Here is a 15,378-nt window from a genome sequence, read left to right on the forward strand (position 1 = left end):
GCCCTTGACGACCCTTACCGTGTAGGTAATTGCTACACAATATTCTGCTCGGTGCGGTGTAAGAAAAATGAAAACAGAGAAAAAAATTACACATATATGGCGCTTGTCTGCCTGTGCGTTTTCTGTTTTCGTGTAGAACATGGAAACCCAACTTTCCCGAGAACAATATCTTATGGACTTGGTACGTGGGAGCTCTTTACCTCGTAGGAATGGAGTGGGAAGCGCTATAGGTGAGCGACGGATGTTTACAGACCATGCAAACAGCATTTATGCTTGTGTGTATGTGTGGACACCGTCATCGGGTATTTTATGCGTGATACACTCACGCTGATAACAACCGCACGGAACGCAGTTCAGCCTGATTAGAGCGTGGGCTAGCGTCGGACGGTGTGAAATAAATATATGGTGTCACCCTAAATACGTCGTCGGAAATACGTTCAGCGCAGGCTGACCCTCATGACGTTCTAGTTACAGGTTCACTGCCAACAGCTGCACCCGAGGACATGATCTCTACCCACGTCACCAAGCGAAGTAAGCCTATTTTCAACTGAACTACCGCGTCATATAAAGGCTTCTTCTTTACTAATAGTTGCGATAAGTCACCTTCATAGCCTGTTATGTTAAATCATTTTATTTTGTTGTTGCCAAACTTGTCAAAGGCACTATCCGTTCCAAACGTACGAACAAGCCGAGTAAGTAGATTGCAGACAACGCAAACTCTTACCGATCAAGTCCTCATAATGTGGAATTATGGCACACGGAAAGATTGGCGCATACAAGATTCAGATGCAAAATCAAATGGTACTGCATCTTAAGTCGATTAATGCGTTATTATCCTTACAGAGCATTTGATTGTCTATTGAACCTTTTATTTGAAGCTGAATATTTCACGCAATTGTGTTAATGCGGCGCAGACAAAATGGTCTGCTTCGTGACGCCGTCTTCACACATTATGACCGATCTACCCGCCGACTCGTGCGACTACCTGGTTCTCTCGACGCAGAACTTCACCGCTGTCGAGAATGTCACCGCTCTCTTCAGTAAGTACCACATCCGCCATCGACGATGAACCAATGTCATCTCTGGCCATCCACGCAATGTCATTTTCATGCGCTTAGACACTCGATGGCAGAAAACCCCGTATATCATAAAAATTGAAACTTTTTATCAATCTGCACCGCTCAGACAGCGAATATCCTCCTCTTGGTAGTATTTTACATCACTAGTGCCATTTCAATTTCCACGAAAAATAAACATTAGAGAAACTGAATGTTAGAAATCATTGTCAGATTTTACAGGGACGCGGTAAAAACACTGCATGTACTAAACAGTGTAAAGCAGGCGCTTTTATTTCGTAATTTTTTTTTTCTTGATCCCCATCTTTTTGCGCCGTTTCCTATCTCTTGAAGCAGTAATTAGTGTGCTAAGAGTACCCGCTGTGGTTGCTCAGTGGTTATGGTGTTGGGCTGCTGAGCATAAGGTTGCACGGCGGTGGCATTTCGATGGGGGCGAAATGCAGAAAACACCCATGTACTTAGATTTAGGTGCACGTTAAAGAACCCCAGGTGGTCCAAATTAATCTGGAGTCCCTCAATACGACGTGCCTCATAATCAGATGGTGGTTTTGGCACATAAAACCCCATAATTACCCGCCGTGGTTGCTCAGTGGCTATGGTGTTCGGCTACTGAGCACGAGGTTGCGGGATCGAATCCCTGGCCGCGGCGGGCTGAAATGCGAAAACACCCGTGTACTTACATTTAGGTGCACGTTAAAGAACCCCAGGGTGGTCCAAATTTCCGGAGTCCCCCACTACGGCGTGCCTCATAATCATCAGATCGTGGTTTTGGCACGTAAAACCTCAATGTAAAACCCCATAATTATTAAGATTACGAAGATCATCAGGCAAGCGCCTGCAATACATTGCATCACCATTGCTATCGTTAAATAACTGAGCTTGCGCATGCGCAGGTCGGTGGAAGGAGCTCATGACGCAGCTGTCGCACAAGACCCGGCTGGTGCTCGGGATGAACGCGCGCACTTTGGTCTCTCTCTACAAGGGCGACTACGCGGCCGGCGTGCTGCTTGTCGAGTCCGTGCCTTCATGGCTGAAGCCCAACGGTGGGCGTGGCCTGGCTCTGCTCGCTGGATCACTCGCCTCGCAAGACGAGCTGCTGCTCTTCCGCATTCTGAAGGTGCGTTCTTAAGGAAATGACAGCTATACTGTGTGACATACAACCATTTGTAGAACATACGCTGCAGCTAGCTTACGCCGAAGCTTCGCACATTTGACACCAGCGCCATCACGTACAGCCTAGCGGACAGCGGAAGCAAAATGGCAGGGACGCGATAAACATTTGCTGTGACACCCTCTGATCTCGAGGCAAGAGCAGTCGAGATATGAAAATGCCAAAGTGCGCATGCTCCGAATACCTCGGCAGTGCTTGTGGTCGAGATTAGAAGCGCCAATACCAGGGAGCTTCAACCTGCTAAATCTCGCTGCATAACAGTCACACGAATGACAAAGCATGCGTCGTTGTCGTTTTTAATGTCTCGTTTTCTTCGAATCCCTGGCGGCTGGTTTCGGTAACGCTGGAGTGATAAATTAAAACTCCGCAGTGCCCTCTGGAGCGATTAAGCTGGTTTTGCGACGGGGCTGATAGTTTCGGGTTCATCTTTATCGATGCTTAATGGTATCTTTGTACATGCGTCATTAATCACGCATATTGCCTACGGACACGTGAAGCACACAGCCATTATAGGTATACGTTATAATGACTCGTTTGATACGTAACCGCACGTTCGCCTGTCAGAAAGTGTGTAAAGGAGCAAGTCCGTTCTATACGTGGTCACACCGCGTTAAAACGTTGCCTGGCGCACATTCAACCTTTGTAATAAGCTAGTATTCCCCCATATGGACACTACATTGACCATACATGTACTGACCTCTACTGTAAGAGAGAGAGAGAAAAAATTTTAATGAGATGCTGTCTAGAGCCCGGCTGATTGCGTGCTGGGCTTGTTATGACTGCTTGCTTCGTAACAGCAAAAATGAGTGTCAAGGAACGCTGGTTTGCGGCACGGGCCGTTTTATTTACTCCACTTCGGCCGTTCTTCTGTTCATCGAGATAGGCGTGGACACAAGCCGCTCCTCATCGGTATGCTGTACAAGTAGAAGGGACATGACAGTCCTGGTAACAGTTCAGTTGAGATAAATGTAAATACTGCAACTTGCAAAAACCTTTGTGCACACAGCTGGTAGCGACGCAGTATATTCATTTACACGAGTGGCAACGTCTTCATTGTACCTTCTCGCGTACTAAGGGAACTTCTTTCCTTACCTTTCATCAAAGTAGACAGACTTCTTTATTTTTAGAGGGCCAACAACGCAGTGTCTATAGTTTTGCATAGTTTGTGTAAATTCGCATACAAGCTCTCCGTATAGAATTTTGTTCCTGAAAAACCATTTTCTCGATTCATACACCGCATCACTGACTTCAATACTGACGAGCAACAGCTATGAGACAAAGGAAATGCATCCTTGTACAGCACCGCATCCGCTACTTTGTCGCTGCCATTTTCTCTTGTGCGAAGTTGACTTGACTCGCGTACGAATTTGTATACTGGTAGCTGATAGATGTAGTCGTAATTGTTGTAGTTATATTAGTAGCTAATCCGATATATGGCAACTTCTGCTGCTGTACGCATGTTCCTTCTGACCTTGCTGCGCAGGATTTGCGTTCGGCACTCGACCAGGCCGGGAATCCGGCACCTGAAATCATCTTGGCCGTGTCCTCTGACAGCGAACTCTTCCACAAGGAACTTATCGAGTGAGCCGGTGCCCCAAAGCTACTCCGGAATTAGCTTTATCACGTCTCCAGGCGAATAAGTGATTAAGAAAAGATTAGCGGTAGCTGCTGTGTACAAATGCTCCGGAAAGGAGCGGAAGTGCAACAAGAGTGTCGAGCAAGGTGAAGGCTGAAGTATTGCAAAGCGCTGAAAATACTGAATGCAACAAGGAAAAGCCCGGTGACTTCCCTTGTTGTAACCTTTTCGACAACACCTGTAATTGCGTAGCTCTAGTCACATTTGTCCTGGCATGGTAACCTTAACATGCTACGTTGAAAATAGCCTTTTTTTGCGTTGTGGTGTAACATGCCGCAAGGCTAAGTGCCGGGCGAGCTGGTACATGGTCGACGAAGATGAAAGTGCGTGTCCAACATCGTCCTGCGTACTCCTTGTTTTTTGTGTATGCGTTTCTTTCGCTGTTTTTCATCTTGGTGTAACATGTGCAGCAGCAAAAGTCGGTCGCTAAATGTAAATTATTTATACACATCTGTAAATACGTGCCAAGAATAAAATTGCGGTTAAGGCCACGACTACTTGTTTAGGATACTGGCCTACCAAGTGCACCTTGTAAGCGATTTGATCAGCGGCTGCACCACGAGAAAATTTTGCCGGTAATAGCTCGTAAACAGCTATCTGGGCTGAATTCCGAAAAGTTAAAATGAATACGTCGGCTATTTCAAGATATCTTGAGGAACGGAGTGAAAAATATTGGCGAATCATGTTTAAAAAACGAGCGCTTGTACGGAGGTGACTATTTTCATTCAACACGGTATCTTTGGGCTAGTTCGTTTACACAAAGGTATTTAGGAATCACTTCCCTCGGTATCCCAAGGCTCCCGTATGGCCTCTTAACATCTGACGTTCCCACGTGACACCTGCCATTTGTAGAATTGAAGCATAGTTTCAGCATTACTTTTATTATACGTAACCATGGCTGTTTCTACGGGATTCGCTCTTCAGGCTGTCTGACGTGTTCGTGCTCGTGGACCACCACATCCCTCGGGAGGCTGGCTCTCCCTCCTGTAAGGTGGCCTTCCCTTCAGTTTCACCGAGGACGTCGTCACTGGTGAGCAGTGTTATAGGCACTTCTCACTGATTGATTACATATACTTTAGTTAGTTTAACATAATCCCCAATAACTTACCAAATCATAGTTCGGTTGACCTAATTGATTTTTGTCATTGCTATGCTCCATGATTTCTTAATGATCAAAATATATTTCATAATGAGGAAATTACGGCTTTGTTAGAGGTAGTGAGTTAGGCCTTTGACTTGGAACGAGAGGTATCCAGTTATTCGAAAACTTCAAATTCAAGTAGCTGCGAAGAATGTATTCACGTTTCGGAAACTGCTTCGCTACACTAGAAAACTTACGCAACGACTCCATCCGGGTACCTACCCTTTGCCCCGCTTTACTCGTTTCTGCTGTTAAGGTAGTCATCAATGTAATGTAGGTTTTCGTGCATAGTGTTTTCGTGACGCTACTATGGGTATGCAGATACTTGTAAATAACGGAACCTCGACCGCCAAAAGAGGTACGTGCCTAAAGTTCGTCAAAGCGTGTTCAGGAAGCAGTTTCGAAGTTCAGGAAGCTTTTTCAAAGTGATTGCACTTGGACGATAATTATTTCTAAGTATGTTTAGGTAAAGTAGCGTGCGTAGTTGTACAGTAGAAGTGGAAGCACAATATTCAAGAGCCTATTTTATTCTTACTGTCGTTTGTACGTTAAGCAAGAAATGTTAGTAGTACAGTGAAGAAACTCGTACTTGGCGAATAGTCGTTGGTAGACCTAGGATCGCCGACGTTATAGGGAATTGGACTATCGGCCGCTATATTTTTGCTACAGGGCACGGACTATCTTCATTATTCGAAGACTTACAAACGTCGCCTTCGCGTGTTCCTTAACGCAGACGTCGCCCATGCTGATCGCCAAGGATCTGATGCATAAAGGCACCGAGAACAAGACGTACTGTATCAGCATCAACCTGGCAGTGCTCAAGTTCGCCACCAGCGCCGACAGCCTCGCCGATGGCAGCCGCTGTGACTCGGAGGACGAGGTCGCCTATTCCGAGGTTAGCCGGCGGCTCTTCGAGCACGCACATCACGCCGCACTTAAATGCGACTCACAGATTCCATAATGTGACGTTCCGTAAAGCTCTCGTGGCCGTCGATAGCGTCTCATCATTATGTATACTAGGACAGCTATTTTTCTTTTTCATGAATTGACTGAAAGACAGTCAGGAAAAACAGAGTTGCTGTATGTGTGCTGACACTCGCACCACTCATTACTTTTGTTTTAAAACGGGAGGTTTAACGTCCTAATGGTCCTAAACCCTACCAAATGTAAAGCAATGTCGTTTTCTCGCCGTTCTAACCCTTTGGTATTTCAATACGAAATCACTAACGAACAAATTGAGTTTGTAAAGAATTATAAGTACCTGGGTGTTACCGTCTCAAATGATCTGGACTGGTGTCTGCATGTGACTAACGTTATCTCTTCAGCTAACAAATCTCTTGGGTTCCTACGACGTCACTTAAAAAATGCACCGCAGCATGTTAAATTATTAGCTTATAAGACACTAATACGACCCAAACTGGAGTACGCATCAGCCATTTGGAGCCCTCGCCAGACTTTCCTCATTACCGCTCTTGAGGCACTTCAGAATCGGGCCATCCGGTTCATTCACTCCGCCTTTTCATACGATGTCAGTGTAACTTCGTTAAAAGCGGAATCGGGCATACAAACCCTTTCCCACCGCCGTCTAATTGCTAGCTTATCATTATTTCACAAATTCTACCACAGCGTACTCAATCGTCCACCATATATCTTGCCACCGTCACGCATATCCCATCGCATAGGACATTCCTTAAACGTAGCTCGTCCACGTGCGCGTACTATCACTTTTGCATCTTCTTTTTTTCCTCGAACAGCCAAAGACTGGAACGGCCTTGCGCACAACATAGTTTCTATACCCTGCTCATCTGCCTTCATAGAAGAAATTGCCTCGCATTATGCCTTGTAATATTTTTTTTTTTTTAGTCTTTGTATCTCATATTTTGTAACCCACCCCTTATGTAATACCCCGAACAGGGGTCTTTAAGGAAATAAAGTGAAAGTGAAAGTGAAAGTTGCGCTGTGGGGGACGTCGTGTGGACGGGGCCTGGTCAATTTTGACGTGCATCCGAAACCCGGTACAGGAGGGTTTTATTGCAATCTATTCCCATTGGAAATGTGCCGTCGCTGTCGGGAATCGAACCCGCGTCCTCGGGCTGTGCAGCAGACCGCGGTCACTGAGCTACCGCGGCGAGTGCCATTCATTACTGACGTAGCTTTTCATGCACACGTTAATCGCGAGACGACTGGAAAAATGTTTCTCGCAATGACTTTCGCTTTTTTATACTTATGTGTGCAGGTGTGCCAGAGAAACAATGCGATTCCCGTGTACGATATGAACTGGATGACTGCGTCCCTCAAGGACAGCAAGAAGCTCTACACCTTCGAGAAGGCCGAGATGTTGCTCTCGAAGGTAAGATGCAAGCATTGGATTCTACACTGCTTTTTATAAGATTCCGTAAGAAAGGACGAAGAAAAATTGTTGTGAAAAAATTGCCGTGTAAACAGACTGCGTACACACTTGTCACCCCTGGCACTCGATAGATTGTTCTTGTTATCGTCGTCCTTGTTGCGACGAGAACGACGACCTCGACATACCACTAGAGCGATGACATGTGATGCGTTTACCTTCTAATCCACCATGAGAGTAGTCATATAACAATCGCATTCAAGTCTTCAACGTATTTTCAATAGGTTCCAATCGTCAGAGCAGCAATTCCTTTGACGCGTCGTCCAACTGACCGAGTGGTTTCGACGCACGTGTTTCCCGCTCTACGGTGGTGATCCTTTAAATTTGACGAAGACGCGCAAAGGGGACTTCGTAGCAGAGACACGGTGAAAGCGGGAGTCAAAGAATATGCATTGAAATGCCTCAAGAACTTTCGACGTACTGAATCACAGCACCTAACTCATGTGCCGGAGCTTTAATTATTTTTTAGTAACCCAGTAAAAAGGATCTTCCAAAGCAGTAGGTTCGGTATTTGTGCTGTTTCGAGAATTGGTCAGTGCAGAAAAGTTTTCGAGTGGAAGGTTTGGGCCTCAACTAGCCCAAACATTTGCCTTGCTTTACCTTTCACGTAAGAGATTGTGTGATCTGGTTAATTACATTGAATGAATTCGAATATTGAGAGGAAGATGCACAAAAAACAACACAGGACACACGGGTTTCTTGAGCAGCTCACAGCATCAATATTTCTGGTTGTCACTGACTTGGGTAACCGTTGTGACGTGATCTGTATTGTGAATATCCTGGCTGCAACATTAAAAAAGAATTTACAGTCACTTAAGTATTCATACGTGATTTGAATGCGAAAGCATAGTGATTTCTTTAAGTTATCAAATCAAATTAAAACTGTACCTTAATCTACCTTAATCCACTTTAATCCACCTTAATCCAATTTTGGGAGTGGGCCAGGTCAATTTTTTGGGTGTGGGCCACGGCGTCCGTCCAACGCCGTGGCTGTTCGCCGTAGTATTTCGGTGACCCACATGACCCACTTGGTCACGTGGGTTTTCTCGCCATCGGATGATAACGCTGGACGCTCACCGGATTTTTCGCTTCGTGGGGCATATAAGGCCTTCGCCTTAATAATTAAAAATGACGCCCACACTCACATTGCTGTGCTACCTGGCGGTGTCGTGCAGGTCCTCTTTCTGAAGGCGTGGTTCCCGAGTCTCTGCGTGGCCGCCTTCCACGCCGAACTAGACGCTGTGGACAGGGAGGCATGCCCGCAGTCCGAACAGTACGCAAGACTGCTCAGTGTTCGCAGGGGACTCGGTGAGTCCTCCTCGCAGCTCCATCTATGCGCAAAGTCCTAGACATATCGTGTCTGGAACAATTAGATAGTCGTTCTCGTTTGCGTTTATTGTTAATGTTAATGAAAACGCAGCTGTGTCTGTTGAAACTTGTCGCATTCTAAACGATCAGAAATCACTGCCTTTATAGACAAACGAAGACACTCGCAATTGTGAAACTGCGATTGCATGCAGAAGTGAGATGACGTCACCGGGACATTCTTTTTTTAGGAGCGAAGCTCCTTAGGCTTTCACGATGTCCATTGTCGCCGTCGTCGTCGTAGCTCCCCGTCGCGCACGCAGCGCGCATACCCACCGCGCACAGGTGTTGCGCTGCGCCGGCGCCGCTCCGAAACCCTTCTCCGAGCAAGCGCACGACGTCATGCGCAGAACCGTTCGCAGAGCGCACGCAGCGCGCATACCGACCGCGCGCAGGTGTTGCGCTGCGCCGGCGCCGCTGCCGCTACACTTAGCACTGCAGTATGGAGGAGCGCAACGTAAGCGCAAACGTCATGGCTCTGGTCCTACACTTCGAGAACGAGACGCGGCAGCCCAACGGCAACGCCGCGAAGCTAACCCCGAGCTACGAGCGCGAGAAGCAGCAGCACGCCGGCAACGGCAGCAAGACCCCGAAGCGAAAGCTCGAGCAGCAGCCGTATTCGTCCAAGGAGCTTCGCTCCATCATCAGCATTCACTTCGTGGATCGGCTGCCAATTTTTTCTGTTATGGTTGCGTCAGCTAATGAGGAAGCGATGTGGTTCGTCTGCGACAGCACCTAAGCGCGGCGATGCGGTGGGGGCGGGAAGTTGTAATCTAAGCAGTTATTGATGCAACAAGCTTCCAAAATCGGATGTCGCATTTCTTTCGCTTACGAATAGCGTTTGTTACTTTTTCTTTTTTTTTAACACGAAAGTGTTTTATGCCGGGGTCCACCAAGACTTCACTGACGTATTTCCGTCACGGAAATACGTCATAGAACATAATACAAAGAAAGAAACCAGAAGAAAAAGTTCCACAAACATGCAAAATTTGGAAATCGAACCCACGACCTCTCGGTCCGCGACGATAGATCGCCGAGCGTTTAACCCATTGCGCCACAAACGCATTTGCAGAGAGCTACACAGACGCGCCTTATATATCTAACACTCCTCCGTGTACCCGCGCTCTTGCTCGGGGCGGTGCCGCCGCCTACGAGCAGAAAAGAGAAGTACTGCATTATGACACTAAAGCCCGGCCCACATTCAGCGTTTTCACCGGCGTTTCCTGCCGTTGCGTCTCTCGGCGTCGTTGCATTAACGGCGCCGGAGAGGTCACCCAGCCACATGAGACGCACGCAAACAGCGCCAGTCCAGCGTCGCACAATGTGACCAGACAGATTTAACCAGAAGCAGTGTGCAATGTCATTCAAGTGAACTATGAGTAAGGTTCCCGATTAAGGTTTTTAAGCCCTGTTTATAGTTCTGCGGCACACACACACAAAAACATTCACGGTAGCGCGCTCGAAGGTACGAGCGCCTGCTTTCTCAGACGGCGCCACCTCGCCGACGAGACACTGGCGCCACATGGTGGCACGCAAGCGAAATGGTTGCTGCGGAAGTCGCTTGCAAAAGTTGCCAGCAGCGCGGCCGCGGCCACGCGCTGATTGGTCGGCGCCACGTCGGCGTTCATCGAGCCGCTTCCGGCGGCGGCGCCGGCGCCGAGATTTCTGGTGTGCCTTGAGTACGACGTTTCGGCTTGGCGCCTCCCTCAGCATCGACGCTGAGCGGCGCCGGGTGACGAAACGCCAGGAAACGCCGGGAAAACGCCGAATGTGGTCGGGCCTTAACGCGCACCGACAGTGAACGCTTCGGTGGTCTCAGCACTACGACGCCTCGATGCCAGCATTCGAAGGGACGCTGGCATCAAGAAGCACTACCAACGCCACCTAGGTGGCGTTCACCGTACTCAGCACAGCGGAGCGTGGCCTCCGCAATTAGCTCTGAAAATGTTTCTGAAGTTGATCGCGGAGGCTGCAATTACGACGCGCTGTACGCGCTGATTTGACTCGGTGACGATTCAGTTACGTGCTTTGTCTTGCGCGTTGTATTAGTGTGTCAGTTACGTGCTTCGTCTTTCGCGTTGTGCTAGCGTGTGCAGCGTAGTGCAGCTTCCATATGCACGACGGTTGCTCATGGTCATCGACGTTGGTAGTCGTGATGGAGGAGACGTGCCACCAGGCGTCAGCGTGGGTGCATCAACGCCTAAGGGCGCTTTAGCCACAAAACACCAATAGACATTATATATCAATGTGCAATAAACATTACACTACTTCTGTGAAGACACGTTTCACTTTCGTGTTCTATACCGATTCCTATATAAGAGGGATCAACCACATTTTTTGTTTCTTAGCCACTGTGGAATTCGCTTGAAAATCTAGCCAGCCGTAATAAAAATAAACATCTTGCCTTCTTCCAGACTCATCCGTGCATGGAGAAAGTCACTGGAGGAGAAATGCCGCAGGTGAGTCGCAAAACCAGGAATGCGTCATGAAAAAAACTTATACATTCGGCAAACACATATTTTCTCACTCACATGTTCACATTCTCTTCCTACTTTTTCAGATGGTGCCTGACAAACATCCTGGCATGGAGTCTGTTTCTCAGTTTTGCAGAGGGATCGGCGCCCACACTTTTATCTTACACTGATTTAATAATACACTTGGCCCCCGGTGTCGTAGTTCCATGCTGTCATTTTTGTTTTCTTCAACGTATCGCAAAGGGACCGTCTAGAGCCGGAAGATCTTCCAAATTATGATTACAGGCAACGCAAGCTTGTCATGGACACAGGAGGAGGCAATAGCAAACAAGAGCACTCCTGTGTTTGCTCCTCTGTCCACGTCAAGTTCGCGCTTCCTGTAACCGTGGAATCGTACCAGCTAGCCTGATGACATTGCTTATTCCTCCAGTCCACCGAAAACTGTGTCTACAAATTGCAATACCAATGTCACACAAGTTTTGATCGTACGGGACCGAATGAGGATGGGACTTGGCGTGTTACACGGCCATTTTTTATTCGACTTACGATGTGCGACTTGTGCTCGACTCAGTCGCACATCATAACTCGCGACTGATATTTTCGAGCTAAATCTTGGAAGTTTCCGTGAGCGAATTCGGGCAGCTTATTTTACGCATGAAAGCTTCGTCTCGAAACGACGCAGCTACTATAAATTGCCTGACGTCAGAATATTTCAGATCGTTACAGCAAAACATCTTGCGCTCGTAGTCAACAAGTCATATTGGATTTTTATGTTGACAAAGTTAACTTGCGGGTTGCTTTTAGAATCACAGAACTTTTTATAAACAGGTTCTTGCTTCGGACGCATGTAGCAATGCATTGTGAGTGGATGTGAACAAGCGACCTTGCATTCGGCTTAATCTTAAAGGGTACAGCGCTGAAGTTTTTTTTTAGGGGAGTTGGTTGATGTCCATTATGACGGCCGCAAAAGTAAGACGGCAACAGAGTTTCCTGTACATGACGGCAGAATTAAAGCTTTGCAGTGCATTGAGTAATCCATCGGACGACCGCAAACAGACTATTTCGCTGCCTTTTTAGGCCTATAGCTGCGCTGACCATGGTGAAAGCACCGCTCAGTCGCATCCTCCGAGAATACGCATCTAAACTCGCCACAAAGTTGACGAGCTTGATTTTTCTTCGCGGTAGCTGACTCGATCTACTTCAACCTGCACTCGCACCTGACCTGCTGACGTACGTAAACCTGCTTGACTGTGGCCACGTGCCGAAACCTTTAGCGCGTTCACGTGATTTCCTGGCTGTTGCAGGTAAGCACCGCATCGCCGCTCCAATTCACGCTACGAAGAACGAAATGAAGCTGAGACTAAAGAACTTGAGATTCGAAATAAACAGTGAGAAAGCGAACGGATTGCGGCCTTTTAGCGACTTACTTCATTTATCCTTTAAATTCGACGGAGACGCGCAAAGGGGACTTCGTGGTAGTGACACACTGACACGTCGTTGCTAGACTTTGTAACGTCGCATGCAAAGGAGCACAGATAGACGCGCGCGTATACAGAGGAATCCGGCAAGTGTTTTGATCAAATTTGAACACGTTGTTTGGGAACGCTTCGCCACCTTCACTGGACGCCCTGAGTGGCTACAGAACTGGTACCAGAACGATAGCACTTGTATTCGATAAATCCTTACGATCGGGTAGTTTTCCTGTGCTCGTGTTTCGTCCCCGGCCTGGGCAGCGCCACGCCAGAAGCGCTCTAGTACGGAGCGGCAGATCAAAATTGGAGCCCTGGACAAAGGGCCCCATCATTGCTAAACCCAGTCAAGAGTACTGCGTACACATTTGTCACCCCTGGCACTCGATAGATGGGACTACCAAAAAAGACACCTGGCCTTTGCGCCAACATCTAAAATCGCCATCGTTCTATACCGAATTGAATAAAAATGCACAAATAGTCATTAGTGTCTGTCATTTTATGTTGTTTCAAAAATGAACGTTAATATAATTCATATTGCCCGAGTCCCGCTGCGGTGCTGCTGTAGGCATGAGAACGCCGGAGAGTTATCGATAACTTCGGATAGTCGTCTTTCACAAAGGTTCAAGACAACTTGCAGACTCCTTTGGCAAATGCGACCGTTGTATACTGTCTGTTACCGTGGCTTAGTCTGTATTGGTACGACTTCTAAGATCACGTTCTTATTATATTGTGTAGGAATTCTTTATTAAAACGAGCACTAACGGTATTGTGTACAGTCATATCGGAGGAAAAGTGAAGGTCAGCCACTCGTGGCCGGTGCGCCGGTTCAATAGTGCGCTCCCGTTTTATTCGTCTATTTTTGCATCGTATGTAAGTAACGATCAGTGCAAGAGGCAGTACGGGAAAAGCGAGACTTGTTACGAATTCCACGAAAGCTTTGGTAAGCCATGACTATGTTTCAAGTTAACTCGAGCTACGAACAAGTCGAACGTCCCGTGAGTCGGGTTTTCCACGGTGTCGTGGCACCCTTCATGAAACTCGCATAGAGTTCACTGGCGAATTCCTAAGTTGGTGAAATGAAACTTCTGAAAGTTTTGTTTGTCTTAAAGATATGCGGCAGGATAGAAAATAAAATGCTCAAGAGATTCAGGTACATTGCAAAATCAACACCTAGCGGACGAAGCCAGACCAGACCTGCGTAAATAAAAATTTAGCGGTGAAATACGACAGCTGTCAAAGAAACTATAAATTGACTTAAGAGACACCAATTATTATTCCATGGGAAACACAGATGATAGAAGTTAGGAGACAATGTAAGGGAGGATTTTGCATAATTTGAGATACGGATACATTTATCTACTTAGCCGCGGTTACACACGCCAAAGTCCACGCAACAGAAATAACACGGCCATCGAGGGATGCTTGCGCGAGTGAATCCGCCATTTCGCTCAAGCTCAATTCACGGTGACCCGGCACCAAAAGTAAGTGAATTTGCCGTACGTTTGGAGGAGCCACTGAACAAAATACTTGTAGAAGTTTCCTTTTTATAGCTTCTCTTTTCATTTCCTTTTTTTTTCTTCCTTTTTTTTTAGTAGCCCTAGTTCACACCACCCGATAATACCACTCCCCAAAAAAAGGTATGCGCAACATTCCACCGGGCGCTGGTCCTCACAGCTTCTTTCCTCCTTTCTTTTGGAGCCTCGACAACGGGACTCGGTCACATTACAAGCTATTGGCCCCTTAAATATGCGCGTGCGCGTGTGTATTTAATGCGTTTCAGATAATATCCCGCCATTGAATTTCTTTGTGTTTGTTTATCGCTCGTTATCAAGCAATTTAGCCATCCTTGTAGAGTTTTTTTTTTGTTGCTTTTTTTTTCATCGATGCTATAGTCTTAATACATCCTGGCCTCACAAGACTAGATGCCACAACACTCACAAGAATAAGAACTGCTACCTATCGATGACGACAAGTGAAGAGTGCTACTGCAGCCGAAGTGTCCATACGGGACCTTCAGACCAGACATTAAAGAACGCTTTGTGGGAATACCGAGCGTTTGAGGCCCAGCAGCAGCAGGCCTTCCAAGTACTTGCCTCTCCGTGGTGCAGACGTCGAGACCTCTAAATAAGGGTGCATGTCGACCAGCAAGTCCGTCCACACGAGTCTCCTCGATTATATGAGGTTCAACCATCTGTATGAATTCCTCTAACTCTTAGGAGGCCATGTGTAAATTTAATTTCTTATTATTATTTCTCACTTTCTCATATTGTTCAATTAGTTTTCAATAAAGCCGTTTAATCACTCATTCGATTCCTGTTATCACTTTCGATCATCCACCACATTCTTGGATAGTCCCACATAGTGGGTATGAGCCATGGCTTTCAAGACAACTGCTGCTCGCCAACAATAACTCTACCAACGTCCACGACGCCCGTGTAGTACGTGTAGTACGCACATGCCAAGGCGTAGGAAAGGCCATTGTTGCCATGCATAGTGGTTATAACGCTTAACAATAACAATTTCCGTGTTGTTTGCAGCCCATAATAAAGTACTTTTAGACCCCTAGAATGGATAGGTTCAATCTTTTTATTTCAGTTTTCTTACAACGAAAACTGGGGCTGGAGAGAAAAAAAGGA

The 15,378-nt window shown here is 46.9% G+C and overlaps 1 protein-coding gene across 2 annotated transcripts in view; it reads left to right on the forward strand.

Moving 5' to 3' along the window:
* Positions 1-11,471, forward strand: part of LOC119460950 (uncharacterized) — a 42,516-nt gene extending 31,045 nt beyond the window's left edge. The window contains exons 39-48 of one of the 2 annotated variants that reach the window (XM_037722097.2): positions 469-531; positions 915-1,040; positions 1,970-2,193; positions 3,731-3,828; positions 4,808-4,913; positions 5,758-5,919; positions 7,261-7,374; positions 8,607-8,739; positions 11,211-11,255; positions 11,357-11,471. In XM_037722097.2, coding sequence (XP_037578025.2) covers positions 469-531; positions 915-1,040; positions 1,970-2,193; positions 3,731-3,828; positions 4,808-4,913; positions 5,758-5,919; positions 7,261-7,374; positions 8,607-8,739; positions 11,211-11,255; positions 11,357-11,367 — 1,082 coding nt within the window. In that variant the 3' untranslated portion in view covers positions 11,368-11,471. The remainder of the gene's footprint in view (positions 1-468; positions 532-914; positions 1,041-1,969; positions 2,194-3,730; positions 3,829-4,807; positions 4,914-5,757; positions 5,920-7,260; positions 7,375-8,606; positions 8,740-11,210; positions 11,256-11,356) is intronic. The other variant, XM_049672190.1, reaches the window with a different exon arrangement.
* Positions 11,472-15,378: the final 3,907 nt, after the last annotated feature.

This window comes from Dermacentor silvarum, chromosome 8 (assembly GCF_013339745.2).
Source record: "Dermacentor silvarum isolate Dsil-2018 chromosome 8, BIME_Dsil_1.4, whole genome shotgun sequence".
NCBI lineage: Eukaryota > Metazoa > Arthropoda > Arachnida > Ixodida > Ixodidae > Dermacentor > Dermacentor silvarum.